At 35.8% G+C, this 14,927-nt stretch overlaps 2 protein-coding genes and 1 long non-coding RNA gene across 5 annotated transcripts; 2 read left to right on the forward strand and 1 right to left on the reverse strand.

Annotated features, from left to right (window-relative positions):
- The first annotated feature begins 17 nt into the window (after positions 1-17).
- LOC140839189 (uncharacterized) lies at positions 18-3,984 on the forward strand. The gene is made up of 5 exons (XM_073205820.1): positions 18-108; positions 205-770; positions 1,001-1,995; positions 2,562-2,880; positions 3,025-3,984. Exons 1-5 carry the CDS (start codon positions 18-20, stop codon positions 3,982-3,984), a joined length of 2,931 nt encoding a protein of 976 aa, XP_073061921.1.
- A 1,071-nt stretch (positions 3,985-5,055) lies between these two features.
- Positions 5,056-6,875, forward strand: LOC140839421 (uncharacterized). 3 transcript variants are annotated; one of them, XR_012119721.1, is made up of 4 exons: positions 5,056-5,492; positions 5,578-5,601; positions 5,837-5,903; positions 6,487-6,875. It is a non-coding gene; the product is annotated as an uncharacterized lncRNA (long non-coding RNA). The 3 variants fall into 3 exon arrangements; XR_012119720.1 differs by lacking the exon at positions 6,487-6,875 and having other exon boundaries at positions 5,578-5,611; positions 5,837-6,430; XR_012119719.1 differs by lacking the exon at positions 6,487-6,875 and having other exon boundaries at positions 5,837-6,430.
- A 3,596-nt stretch (positions 6,876-10,471) lies between these two features.
- LOC140837898 (homeobox-leucine zipper protein HAT2-like) lies at positions 10,472-12,369 on the reverse strand. The gene is made up of 3 exons (XM_073203976.1): positions 11,931-12,369; positions 11,054-11,133; positions 10,472-10,905 (listed from the first exon to the last, which is right to left on the reverse strand). The coding sequence occupies exons 1-3, from the start codon at positions 12,288-12,290 to the stop codon at positions 10,569-10,571; spliced, it is 777 nt and encodes a 258-aa protein (XP_073060077.1). The 5' UTR covers positions 12,291-12,369; the 3' UTR covers positions 10,472-10,568.
- Positions 12,370-14,927: the final 2,558 nt, after the last annotated feature.

Here is a 14,927-nt window from a genome sequence, read left to right on the forward strand (position 1 = left end):
ACCTTAAATCCTGTAGAATGGCAATTAGAGGAAATAAAGGGAAAGGAAAAGAAGTGGCTCAGGAGTCTGGGGCACAGAATATCGGAGGAAATGACAGAGTTCCTCGAGGTAGGAGTGGGCGTCCTGCTGCATAGATAGCCGCTAAAGCAGATGCAGAGGTAGAACAGTTAGTGAACCGAGTTGATGAAATGGAATTGGCTGTAGCTCGATTTCAGAATATGCATCCTGCGAAATTCTTTGGAAATGAAGGCAGTGATCGAGCAGAAGGATGGTTGAAACACATGGAATTCCTGTTCAACACAGTACATTATGATGCTGATAGAAGATTAACTATGGCAGTCCTCCAACTACGGGATCGTGCACAGCGTTGGTGGGAGGCTACTACAAATGTACTGCAGCAAACAGGTAGTCAGATCTCTTGGGAGGTGTTTCGTACTAAATTTCTCCAAGAATATGCTCCACCATCCTACTACTCAGCCAGAGAATCTGAATTTTATCGACTCGTTCAGGGTAATATGTCTGTGGAAGAATATGCTCGACAACTTTCTGCTCTTCTCACTTATGTACCACATGTGGCCGTGAGTGAAAAAGGAAAAATTTCAAAATTTTTGGAAGGACTGGACTTTCAAATTCATGCTATGGTTATGGCTGGGTCGCCTGCAACTTATGCCGAAGCTGTTGACAAGGCGATTGGGATTGAGGCTGGATTGAAAAGGGGTAGACAACCACAGGCTCCACAAATGCCTAGTGGTGGTTCATTTTTTCAGCAGGTACACCATCTTTTCCATCTCAGCAGTCATACCAACAGCAGAAACAAAAACAATTCAGACCAAAAGGAAAACAGTTTAAAAAGAAATATCAGTCCAGTTCCTCTAGTTCGAGCAGTTCGCAAAGTGCAACAAGTGGACGGTACCCCGTGATTTACTGCGATCTATGCGGAGGAAGACACCCTACTGCGTAGTGTAGCGGAGTACTGGGGTCATGTCATACTTGTGGTCAGTCAGGGCATTTTGCCAGAGTTTGTCCGAACCGTGCACAGGGACAGATGCAGCCACAGCAGTTGCCTTATGCCAGAGGTAGTTTTCTAGGTGGCTCATCTCAGCGACCGTATTCTCCTACACCATCCTACCAGCAGTCCAGTTACCCACAGGTCAGGGGTAATGTGCCACAGTCTTTCCAAGGTCCTCAACAAGCTCGAGTATATGCTTTGACCGAGGATCAGGCTAGAGAGGCTCCAGGCGGGGTGATCGCAGGTACTTGCCTTATTTACGATCATATTGCACGAGTTTTATTTGATACTGGAGCATCTCATTCATTCATTGCATCCGATTATGTTGATGAATATGAACTCTGGACTACACCATTTCATGAAACTGTATCTGTGTCTACGCCAGCTGGTCGATTTATTCCTGGGCAAATTGTGTTAGATTGTGTGTTACATTTTGATGATAGCATTATGATCACAAACTTGATTGTATTACCGATGCATGATTTTGATTGTATCATTGGTATGGACACACTGTCTAGTTATCGAGCTACTGTATATTGTTTTCATGGTGTAGTACGATTTAGGCCATACTATGGTAGGAAATGGAATTTTTATGGTCGAGGATCACATGCTAAGATATCGTTAGTCTCAGCGATGGAAATGTTTAGATTATTGTCTTTAGGAAATGAGGGATATATGGTTTATGCTGTGGATGCTACCAAGAAAGAACCGAAATTATCTGATATCTCAGTAGCAAAAGAATTTCCTGATGTCTTTCCTGAAGAAATACCAGGCTTTCCACCGCAGAGAGAAATTGATTTTAGCATCGACTTGATGCCGGGTACTGCGCCGATCTCTAGAGCGCCGTACAGAATGGCTCCTGCAGAACTAAAAGAATTGAAAGAGCAGTTACAGGATTTACTCGAAAAAGGTTATATACGCCCTAGTATGTCACCCTGGGGAGCACCTGTACTGTTCGTAAACAAGAAAGATGGTTCCATGAGAATGTGCATCGATTATAGGCAGCTCAATCGAGTTACTATTAAAAATAAATATCCTCTGCCTAGAATTGATGACTTGTTTGATCAACTTCAAGGAAATTCTGTTTATTCGAAGATTGATCTTCGATCAGGATACCATCAACTTCGGGTTAGAGAAGACGATGTTCCTAAAACATCTTTTAGAACTAGATATGGGCATTATGAATTCCTAGTAATGCCATTTGGTTTAACAAATGCACCAGCAGTGTTTATGGATCTAATGAATAGAGTGTTCAGAAATTTTCTGGATAAATTTGTTAATGTCTTTATTGATGATATACTGGTGTATTCGAGATCAAAACGGGAACATAAAGAGCATTTACGATTGGTTCTTCAAACACTTCGAGATTCTCAATTGTATGCTAAGTTGTCAAAGTGTGAATTTTGGATGGATAGCGTGATATTTTTGGGCCACGTGATATCAGCCCAAGGTATATCTGTAGATCCGAGTAAGGTTGAAGTAGTCCTGAATTGGGCTAGACCAACAATATACCAGAGATGCGAAGTTTTATGGGATTGGCTGGTTATTACAGACGATTCATTGAAGGATTTTCGCAGATTGCCCGACCTATTACCCAACTAACTAAGAAAGATGCAAGATTTATTTGGTCAGATGAATGTGAGAATAGTTTTCTTACATTGAAAGAGAAGCTGACAACAGCACCAGTGTTGGCATTACCATCTGGATCACGTGGATTTGTGGTTTGTACTGATGCATCATCGAGAGGTTTGGGATGTGTTTTAATGCAACATGGAAAAGTTATTGCATATGCTTCAAGGCAATTGAAAACACATGAATCCCGATATCCAGTTCACGATCTTGAACTAGCAGCCATTGTTTTTGCTTTAAAAGTTTGGCGACATTATCTATACGGTGAGCAGTTTATTATCTACTCAAATCATAAGAGTTTGAAATATTTGTTTACTCAATCAGAACTGAATATGAGGCAGAGACGATGGTTAGATTTATTGAAAGATTTTGACTGTGAAATACAGTATCGGCCAGGAAAAATGAATCAAGTTGCAGATGCATTAAGCCGGAAGTATCAGGATTTTTTGATAGCATCTATCCATGTCTGGCAGAATTATGATGATTTATGTACTTCTGGTTGGAATTTTCAGCCGAAATGCAATCATTTTATTGTATCTGCTTTACAATTTAAGCCGAAGATTATTTCGAAGATCAAGAAAGCTCAAAAGAATGATTCACAGGTTCAGAAATCGAAAGATCTGGTTTTGTCTAGTAACCCAGATAAATACAATATCTCATCAGATGGTTGTTTACGAATGAATAACAGATTGGTGGTACCAAATGTCACAGGATTGAGAGAAGCATTGCTTCAAGAGGCACATTGTAGCCGTCATAGTGTCCATCCTGGTACTCATAGAATGTACCACATACTGAAGCCATATTTCTGGTGGGATGCGATGAAAAGAGACATTTCAGAATTTGTAGCGAAATGTTTGACATGCCAGCAGGTTAAAGCCGAGAGAATGAAACCTGGAGGTATGTTACAGAGTTTAGAAATTCCACAATGGAACTGGGAACATATTGCAATGGATTTCGTGACTCACTTGCCCAGGTCAAACAGAGGTTTTGATGCTATCTGGGTGATAGTTGACAGATTGTCTAAATCAGCACATTTTATTCCATACGATCGTACTTATGCTTATAATAAAATGGCACGATTATATGTGGATAATGTTATTCGATTGCATGGAGTTCCAGTATCTATTGTATCCGACCGAGATCCTAGATTTGCTTCCAAGTTTTGGAGTAGTCTTCAGAATGCTTTGGGTACTAAGTTGGCAATGAGTACAGCTTATCATCCCCAAACAGATGGTCAGACAAAGAGGACTATACAAACTTTGGAAGATATGTTACGATCAGTGGTTATGGATTTTGGTGGAAACTGGCAAGAATCTTTACCATTGGTTGAAATTCTCCTACAATAATAGTTTTCAAACAACTATTGGGATGGCACCATTCGAAGCTTTGTATGGTAGAAGGTGTCGATCGCCCGTATGTTGGAATGAAGTTGGAGAAAAACCATTGGCACAACCTGAGTTTGTTGAAGAAATGAATGAAAAGATTAATTTGATTAGAAAAAGAATGAAAGCATTTCAAGATCGTCAAGCTAGCTACGCAAATAAAATACGTAGACCTTTAGAATTTGAGGTTGGCGATCAAGTTTTCTTGAAAGTGTCACCATTTCGTGGAACGACGAGATTTGGGCGAAAAGGGAAGTTAGCTCCACGTTATATTGGACCGTATACTATTGTTGAGAGGATCGGTTTATTAGCTTATAGATTGGACTTGCCGCAGAGTTTGTCTGCTATACATGATGTGTTTCATGTATCTATGCTGCGGAAGTATGAGCCGGATCCATCTCATGTTCTGAGACCCGAGGATGTGGAGTTGGACAGTTCTCTTAGCTATGTTGAGTATCCTATACAGATTCTTAATCGAAAGGATAAGCAACTTCGAAATAAGACGATTCCATTAGTTATGGTACAGTGGAGTAGACATGGGACTGAAGAGGCTACATGGGAGCTGGAAGCTAAAATGCGGCAAGAATGGCCTCACTTGTTTGAAATTGTCACAAATTATTCCATGTACTCTGACTTTCCTATGTACTATCTGTGGTAGATATGTGACTAGGTTGTATATAAGGTGTGTTGTGTGTTTTGATTTCGAGGACGAAATCTTTTTGTTAGAGGGGGAGAAATGTAATGACCCAATTTAATTATATGTTATTTGGCTATAATTAAGATTAATTGTTTTAAATTGAGGAATTTAAAATAATTAAGCCAAATAATTAAATTGTGTGTTTATGGATATTTAAATTTTATAACACACGAGAGTTGAAATAAAATAGACCGGGTCAAATTTCGAACCCCGAAAAGATAAAAGATAAACATGCATAATATATATATATATATATATATATATATATATATATATATATATATATATTATGAAACACTCTCTCACACACACTACACCTATACACAGACACAGATCCTCATCTCTCCACCGTAACTTTCCGTCCAAAGCTTCAAACTCATTTTCGCCACCTTTGACCGTCGATTGTGGCCACACCGGTCGCCTAAAATTTCAAGTAAATATACGAATGGAAACCTGTCGATGAGAGCTATCCATTGATATCACTCTTGCTAGGTAGAATCGAGATTCCTGAAAACTTGCTAAAAGCGCAGCCGGTTTCGCCGTTGAATTCGCCGTCTTCTGCCGCTCAAAACTAAAAATTGATTGAGGGGTTTTGTTCCTTGTGGTATAAGCTTTCTTTTGATACCACTTTTGTAAATTTTCGAGAACGACCCGTCGGCTTCGTTTTTCTGTGTGATTCCGGTCATCTTGTCCGGCGAGTTTGCCGCCTGTTGCCGGTTAGCTTTGGGTTAGGCTCGATTTCCAGTCACTGTTGTTGGGATTACTAGCTGTCTCGGTGCGAATTGTTGCCTATGTGAATTCATTCAATTTCCACTCAAATAATGTATCATTATTGATTAATTATTGGGTTATTGTTGTAGGTTCCGGAATTGTGCGAGTTGGAGGTATAATCTGGTGAACCTAGAATTTATCGCAGTTGCTTAAATATTAGTTTGATGTTATAAAGCTAAAAAGAATATTTGCGACGATAAAATAGAAATGATTGATTTTAGGCATTGTAGTTGCATATTGGAATTTTAGGAATATAAAATGCCTAAATTGTTGAAATTGGATTTTTAGTGAATTTAAATGGTTGTAGAATTGTTATGTGATAATAAGACCATTTAAATTAATATTCAGGTGATTTGTCTGAGTTGGAATTTTCAAGATTTTCTTGAGGATTTAAGTTACTGGTAAATTAGTTGAGGTACGTAGAGATCAGTTATTTTCACGATGTCTGACAGAGGCATCTGATGATCCTGTGTATGATTTATTTGCTATTTGCTGATTTATGTGATATTATATGCTGACTCGCATATTATCAGTTGGTAATTGATGTGCAAAATAAAATAAAATATTTCTTTGGTTCACACACATTTTATTTTGGTTAGACACATCAATATCATTGAACATATCATATTGAGCCTATCTATTATTGAGATCCAGTTATATTTCGGTTGAGATCCGTTATATATATGATATGATATGGTGTCCTGGAGATGTTTGGCTACCTTGATTCGGTCCGGCTTAGGTAGTTGCTAGCTTCGAGGCTGGGCCATATCCTAGGCACGGTCCGCTGAGTCGTGGACCAGCTCGAGCATATATGAATGATTGTTGATATCGATCATTTGACTCCTGATATCATGATATCTTGCACCTATTCATGCATTGCATTCAAGCATGGCATCATTGCATTTCTATGTCATATATCGTGGTTTCTTGATGCCTCGTACTGGGGTTACTGACCCTCGAGAGGGGGCTGTCGTGTCTTTTGTGTGTGGACATGATAGGTGGTACAGGTGGTTCGACCTCAGGCGCTCGATAGGAAGCCTCAGGAAGTACCAGAGCTCCTTGAGAGTAGGATCAGTTGTATTTAGGTATTGCGTGTAGTTGCTGTCTCCCAGATACTATATGTATATATTTGGAGGATTGTATTATGGTATTATCAAGCCTTGTCGGCTCTATGATATTTTGATTTGCATATGTCATGATCGTGTCTGACTGACACGTGTGTATGCTGTTGTGTTTATTGAGGGCACATGTTGTTTATTTTGAGTATTTGATTTTCTGGTATGTCCTATTTACAGGAAGGTCATGCCGAAATTTTTATAGGCCCAAATGCAAATTTTTAACTCACTTTTCCGCTGTTTACTGATTAATCAAGATTGCATGTTAATAAATCGTGATTAAGATAACGGGACCTCACAAGTGGAGTCACGATCTGGTGCTGCACGCTATAGGCCGTGGGTCGTAGGGCCAAGTTTGGTTCTGTTTTGGGGAGATCGCGTGAAAGGGGTTCGAGATCTCGGTGCAAGGGCCAATCCAAGACTTATACCAGACCCTGGAGGTCTGAGACATGGCTTAGGATGGCTCAAACGCTGCTGGAGCCAACCCTAAAGCCGATCAATCGTGGAGTAGGGAGGTTGTCCGCGGGTATATTTTCCTTGGTGATTAGCGAATGTAGGTGAGTTACCGCTTGCATGGGGATGGGGCTGTGGATTCAGCAGGTCCAGAGGGATCCTAGGTTGGTCTAGGTGAGGTTGGTTAGTTGCTGGTCCCTTTGGCTAAAGGCTAGGATCGATGGTTTGGGAAGGGGGCGGCTAGGGTTTCCAGTTGTGTTACGCAGAACTTTTCCAGCAACATATGGGTTATGGCCGAGGAGTTTAGGAGTCTGGTCTTGAGGGTTTTAAGGCTGTAAATGTGTTTTTAAGGTGTGGTAAAAAGTTGGGAGAAATTTGGTTAAGTTTCGGTTCGACTCGGGTTAAAATCGGGACCCTGATCCAAGTTTTAAAACGAATCGTTTAAGTTTTGAAACGGGCTCGAGTTTACGTCTAAGAAACACTTTTAAATATGTTTTGGGATGTTTTAAGGAGTTTGGTAAGCTTCCGGTGAAAAATTTAGAGGTCTAGGGGTAAAACGATCATTTTGGGTTTCCAGGGGCAAAATGATCATTTTGCACCCGGAGTGAGTTTTTGGTCCTAGCAGTGTCCCAAGCACAAATTATCATGCTTTTAAATGTTTATGAATCATCATTATGATTTTTATGAAATTATGAAAAATACATTGCATGCTTGCTTTTAAGAAAAAATTACGCATGTACATGATTTTTGATAAGTGATGAAAATAATGATGTGTTGAAGGATGTGAATAGTTGTGATTAATGATATATATGTAAATGCTTAAGATGTATATATAAATGCTGATGATGAGGCCTATGCACAATGGATGGGTAATACTGTCACTGATGTCCGGCAGCCGCCGGATACCACGGTTCTGTGTAGATAGATCCATCGTATAATAATGAATGATGTTACGAAAGTTACAACTAATGAACTGAATTCAATTAAAGGAAATATATAAGTATATGATGTTACGATGAGTTGTTTTGACATGTTATGATTTCATATGCACATTTACATTTACGTTTTTTTTAGTTCATGAAAGGTATGTTGATTACAGTATATTTTCACTATTGTATGCTATGTATATGTACTTGTTATCCCCAGTACAGGTGTGTTGAGTCTCTAGACTCACTAGGCGTGTGTGATGCAAGTGAGCATGATTATGAGGGGACTGGAGGTGCCGAACTCTGAGTAGGCATGACTGGATGTTCGCGCATGACCCGAGGACCACATTTCCTCCGCACATTATGATCTTCGAGATTTGAGAGGACATAAGCATTTTTATTCATTGATGATGATTACTAGAATTTTTACTCGTTATGTTTATGCCTTTTTCTTTTGGTTGAGTTTGACCATTTTAAACTGTACTATTTTAAGTTGTTAAATATATACGATTATCTTTAAGTGAGATATTTTTCTAGTAGTGTTGCATGTATGTAAAACTTTTAGATGGGTATTTTCGAAAATGTGAGCTTTTTTAAAAAAAAATATTTATATTTCCGCATTTTAAATTAGGAGATGTTACATTTATGATTAAATGTTAACGCTAAAAGACGTGTTGCACGCTCGATTTAAAAGAAAATGATTTTTATATATATATATATATATATATATATATATATATATATATATATATATATATATATATGCTTGAATCTTTTATAAGTGTGATGAAAATATGAAATGTTGGAGGAGGTAAAGTGATTGTGACTAACATCGATGATATGATTGGAGATAACGTGAGAGAAAATTCCACAGAGAGAGCCCGTTTACCGGATAAAGCCCTAGAGAGAGTCTGTTTAAGGGAGAAAACACCAGAGGGAGCCCAACGATTGTATTTTCATTGACATGATGATTATATGATAGGCCAAGGCTCAGTTGACGGGTGAGAGTATCGTTGATGTCCCCGTCGCCCAGTATTGTGGTTAGACTTAGATGGATCCATCGACCTTTAGCTGATACGAAAATCACAATTAACTATCCGAATTCAATAAAAGGAAAACATATACGTATATAACTAAAATGAAAATGTTTATGATGACAAGAAAATGTTTATGATGAAAGGAAAGATGTTTATGTTTATACATGTTCATGAAAATCTATTTAAGTAAATGTATTTTCATTGTTGCATGTGGATGTATATGTAGTACTTATTATCATGGTTAAGGTTTGCTGAATATGTTGACTCACTAGGTGTGATCGATGCAGGTGAGCATGATGTTGATGTTAGTGAGGGACTCGATGGTTGATCTTGTTGGACTTAAGGTGCACTCAACCCAAGGATCCGCGCTAGTTTTTCTGCATTTATGTTTATGACTTACGTTTACGACTTATGCTAAAAGATCATTTGAGTTATTTTGAAGGTTTTATGACTTATGATGATTTTGAGAGGTAATTGAGAGGTTGTTAGAGTTAAATTAGATTTGAAATTGTTAAAGTTATGTTTGGTTGATGATTTATGATTTTATGCTTTGAATTTCTTTCTTTAAGATTTTCTAATAATAGTTGGTGAATTTATCTTATATGGTGCAGAAATATTTTTAAAATATATATGTATATATAAGTATGTGTTCGGCCGATTGGATAGAATAGGAAAAAAAATTCTAGTGCTATTTAAGAAAAACGAGTAGTGAACGTTTCATATTTCATAAGATATTTTATTCAAATTTTATAATGATTGGAGTTAAAAATAATCATGTTATCTATATCTCAATTTAATATCCATATATTATATATATTATTAAATTATGCATACACATTTTGTGTGTGAAATTAAATCATAATTTATATAAGTTTTTTTTTATTATTAAAATTTTAATTTCAAGTTTAATTTAATAATAATTGATATAAATTAGTGAGGGGTCATAATGTAATTTGAGAAGGATAATATTGAAAATAAATTATTGTAATTTTGAGAATAATGTAGTGTAAAGACAATTATTCTTTATGTAATTAAATTATTATGCTCAAATATTTCTGAAATCTATTATTGATGGTACTATTGTTTCTAACCTAATTTTAGCATTGAGTGTACCTAAAGCTCTGAAAATAAAATTATGAATATTTTGATTTTTTTATTGAATTCATATAAGAGATTTGATATTTATTAAAAAAAGTTATATAAATGATGTCAACAATCATAGAAGATATTGTAATATTAATCTTGTAAATTGCTTCATTTTGAGTTTTAATTTTATAATTTGTGAACGTTTAGTTTCATCCAATTCTTTGAAATTTGTCCATTTTTCGCGAAAAACCACTAAATTAATTTAAAATTTTTTATTTGATAATGATGTTTTACTACATAAGTTATGAGTTGAGAATATATATATATATATATATATATATATATATATATATATATATATATATATATATATATATATATAACACATATTAAAATAAATCTAAATAAAAACAAAAAAGCAAGTTCTGTGAATGGCCGTTTAAGTGATTAACGTGAATAATCTTCATGGATCACTTATGTAACCGGCGTCTACGGCCGCCGCTTCCTTCTTTCTTCCGCCACTGTTGTCGCCACTACTTTTCAAAATTTTCTCGCACGTCGGGCAAGTTCTGTAAATGGCCGACTCTTTTGGCATTTGATGGAATAACTGCGATAGTGACGGAGCTGTTGCTTCTACCGATGTGTTTATGACCGGCAGCGGTGGCGGAGGTATTTTTTCCATCTTCGCCGCTGAGCGAAATTCTAACAACTGATTATGCAAACGTCGATTTTCGTCGCTTAATCTTTCGAATTTCTTCTTTAAAAATTCGCAATCTCTCTCAATTTGTTTCAGTTTGGTTCTGCGTTCAAAAGATATCGTTAACATATTTTTTGTTTAATAGTTGGAGATTTTATTAAAATCCCACGTTAAATTGAAGAAGATTAAAATAGATAAATTCTGCATTAAAAATGTAACAGATATTCCCATAAAACAGAAGAAATCATTACCTTGCTCTTCGGTTTTGAAACCAAACTTCTACCTGCCTAGATTTTAGGTTTAACTTCTCTGCAAGTGCTTGTTTCTGAGCCTGCCACCAAATATTATTTATAAATGTCCTTGTAACATATATATATATATATACATATATATATATATATATATATGTGTGTGTGGAGAAACATGTTAAAGATGTCTCTTGTCGGTCGGATAAAGTTTTTGAAAATTGAATATATGGATTTAGACAATCTTCTCTTTTGAACTAGCTTTTGGGGTTGAGTTAAGTTCAAGTCTCAATCTTGGAGTGAAGTTAGGTTCAAGTTCTAATTTTAACATTATATCAGAGCACAAATTCACCGTTATGTGTTGGACTGTCCATTGTTGGGCAACCCGTTAATATCTTCACGCTCCAGTTGTTCATTCATGGGCGTGAGAGGTGTGTTAAGATGTCCCATATAGGTTGGAAAAGTTCCTGAGAGTTGCATATATGGACTTGTACAATTTCTCTTGAGCAATTTTGTAGGGTTTAGTTCTTTATAAAACAAAACAGAACAAAACTCATTATCATAATTGATATGTCAAGAAAATTAATCTTTTATTGCTAAGAAATTTCTTACTAAAACAAACATAAACAAGGGCAAATCAACATAGGAGTTCATGCCCTTGGTTTCTGCCTCATATAACATAACGATCTTCAAATTTTTCTTGAGTTTGACAAATTCTCCTCTAACTAACTAAAAAAAAAAACACAGCAAACTGGCCTTAATTTCAAAATGGTCAAATTATCATTAAAAAAACTGAATAAACCCTCGATATCAAATTTTAAAAAATATTATGTGTTTATATATCACGAATAATTTAATAGACTAATTGAAAACATATAATTACCATAGTAAGAGTAGAATGTTGTCCGAAACTATCTTCAAGAAAGGTAATTTGATCTTTACTGAGCCTCAGTTTTTTTCTGCTACAATCGTTGGAATAGTTCATATCATGATCACCCTCCTTGCAACCACTGAAAATTCCATTCTTCCTCGTCTGTTTCCTATCTTCTTGCATGAATCCGATACTACTCGAGCTCGAATACCCATCATGATCAAGATCACTTCCATGGAGTGGGATTGAAAGATCAAGAAAAAACACCTTCTTATTTTTCTTCGAATTATCTATTTTGGGCTCATATTTTGTTAATCCGAGTCCCAAATCGAGCCCGAGCTTCGCATCCGAAAATGCATCGGTTTCCTCCATGGAAAATGAAAAAATAATGTATAAGAGAGGGGATTTTTTCGATGAGAACCGGATGGTATAAATATTAACAAGAGATCGATTTTATAGTGATTTATTGTGATGCAGTTAAGGCTATAAGTAAAATTAAATTTTAATTATGTATTTATTATGTAGAGTAATTATTAATTGCAAAGAAAAGAGGGCAATAATAATGGCATGCACGCGTTAGGATTACGACTCTAAGGAGGAAACCGAGTTGGTATGTATTAATAGGAGTCTGTCTTTGGTATTTTGTTTACGTTGTAGTTGGTATTAGTATTCTTGCATTACTATACACCTAAGGGCACTAGCTAGTAATATATAATAAAATGTACAGTCCCATTCAATAAAAATTCATATCTTATAAAAAAAATATATGGGAAATCACATTTTGGTCTATAACTTACATATTTTCCTGTTTTTATTGTTGTCAAACAATTTACGGTTTTAATATACTAATTTGTATTTTTTTTTTCAATTTTAATCATTTTTCATCGGAGTGCTGATATGTTAGTAACATCCAATGTCACATAAACAATTTTGGTGACACACCATTATTTTACGTTGTCCTGTAATTATTTTCTGGTGTTACGTAAGCTATATGATAAAAAATGAATAAAATTGAAAAAAAAAATGTATTAGAAAATTAAGATCGTAAATTTATCGACAACATAATCAAAATAAAAAAAACATGCAAGTTAAATCACCAAAAATATATTTTTGTACTACATGTTTGACAATTAATGTAGTAGCCCGAATCCCAAATTGGGTAATTAACGGAGTAATGGTGATTAAGAAGGTTTAATGTGTAATTTTGACCGAGTCATGATCGGACGGACCGAAGATGGTTCGGAAGCACCGAAGAGTTCGTAAGGTCCGAAGTGAGTTCGGTGGATCCGATCATTAGGTGTCAAGAGTTGATCGACACGTGGGAGTTCGGAAGGTCCGAAGTGAGTTCGGTGGATCCGATCATTAGGTGTCAAGAGCAGCTGGACACGTGCAAGTTCGGACGGTCCGAAGTGTATGATCGGAGGATCCGATCATGAGCTGTCAAGAGCCAGTGGACACGTAGCGTTCGGACGTTCCGAAGTGGTGTTCGGAGGATCCGAACATGGCCTATAAATAGTGGTCGGATTTCCTCATTTTGACTCGCCAATTCAGAGAATTCCATAGCATTTCAGTCGTTTCTGACAGGTTCTAGTCTTGTTCCGAGATTTGGGCACTAGCGGGGAGCTGCTGGTCTTGTAGCAGAGCTGTGCTCTAGTTGGGAGCTAGCGGCATCAGCGGGCTAGCGACGGACGAAGGTTTGGAATTTTATCAGTATTTATCTCAGGATTATCTAGTTAAGTCTGGTAGATAAGTTTAGTGATGGTTTTAAGTTTTGTTGATTTACAAAATAATCTAAGGTTGATGGAGCTAAGGCTAACCCACTATTAAAAAGAAGCACAATCGAACTGAATTGTCGAAAAAAACTGATCTCTCAAGACAACGTATCTAAGACAAAATCAATCATATATTTTAAACATCATTAAATGCATAACATTCAATCGAGATTATTCTTAAAAAATGCAGAGTTACATTCTTCAATCAATCTGATTAAATCAGATGAATATTCTTCGTATATAACAACTTTTGGAATCGTAAGTGTTAGAATCCATGTGTATTACCTGTCGATACTATTTCTGGAAAGGACGAAGACACGTGACTGCAAGATTCTATTTTTCCGAATTGATAAATTTGATTCAAAAAGAGTTGTACATATAGATTTGAAAGTGATTTTCTTGTGTAAAAGGGCAAGTTTTTGAATGTATCGGACTCTACATTCTTACTTAAAACAAGCTATTTAATTACCGAGTATGTGAAAACCCAACAGATCAAGAACTCTTGAAGTACAAACTTAAGTTTTATTCGATCATCGTGAGGATCTATTTGTATTAGACGTATCTCTTTAAGAACTACTTGAAAACTGACAAAAAGTGTCTTTTCTGTCAGATTTTTAAGTTGAGTGTTAGCTAGGAGTTTCAGTAGGCCATAGTTGATTTTCATTATTGCTCGTAACTACAAAAATCTTCTATTGATATCATTTCAGCAACAAAAAAGAGGAGACATAGAAGAATTACACCACCTTCAAACTTCCCTATCACTAAATATCTTATTGATGCATTTCGTTTGCGAGATTTTTTCTTTTTTAGTATAATATCACATGTTTTTTCCTTTTTTATTTTTAATCTAAAACCAATTTGTAAGTGGTTTGTCACTAATTACAATTCACCCCCATCTATGCTCAATTTCACTTCAAATTTCAGTTTAAGATGGGCAATTATTGCGATTTAATGAACATGCAACTTCCCTAGATATGCACGAAAAAAACATTGATGAAGTATAAAATCAGTTTGGTACTTTGGTTATGAGAAAAATATATTTCTAAATATCAAAATATAATATTATATAATACATATGATGTAAAATACGGTGATTATTTACTCTAATATAACATAGATTATATCGAATAACCTATCTTTCTTCGGCAATAATGATAGCGGTAACAAACAAATTTATATTTTTTTTAAAAAAGAATAAGATTTTGATATATCTATTTTTTAATTTTAAAAATTTTAA

This window comes from Primulina eburnea, chromosome 8 (genome assembly GCF_022965805.1).
Source record: "Primulina eburnea isolate SZY01 chromosome 8, ASM2296580v1, whole genome shotgun sequence".
Taxonomy (NCBI): Eukaryota; Viridiplantae; Streptophyta; class Magnoliopsida; order Lamiales; family Gesneriaceae; genus Primulina; species Primulina eburnea.

Bases quoted from the DNA above. Each gene is read 5' to 3' on its own strand.
- LOC140839189 (XM_073205820.1), top strand. From the start codon at position 18: ATGGCAATTAGAGGAAATAAAGGGAAAGGAAAAGAAGTGGCTCAGGAG. The intron at 771-1,000 runs GTACACCATCTT...ACTTGTGGTCAG, and splicing joins GTGGTTCATTTTTTCAGCAG to TCAGGGCATTTTGCCAGAGT. The intron at 1,996-2,561 runs GTGCATCGATTA...TGGTTATTACAG, and splicing joins AAAGATGGTTCCATGAGAAT to ACGATTCATTGAAGGATTTT.
- LOC140837898 (XM_073203976.1), bottom strand. From the start codon at position 12,290: ATGGAGGAAACCGATGCATTTTCGGATGCGAAGCTCGGGCTCGATTTG. The intron at 11,134-11,930 runs GTAATTATATGT...ATTTGGTGGCAG, and splicing joins AACATTCTACTCTTACTATG to GCTCAGAAACAAGCACTTGC. The intron at 10,906-11,053 runs GTAATGATTTCT...TTTTGAACGCAG, and splicing joins TTTCAAAACCGAAGAGCAAG to AACCAAACTGAAACAAATTG.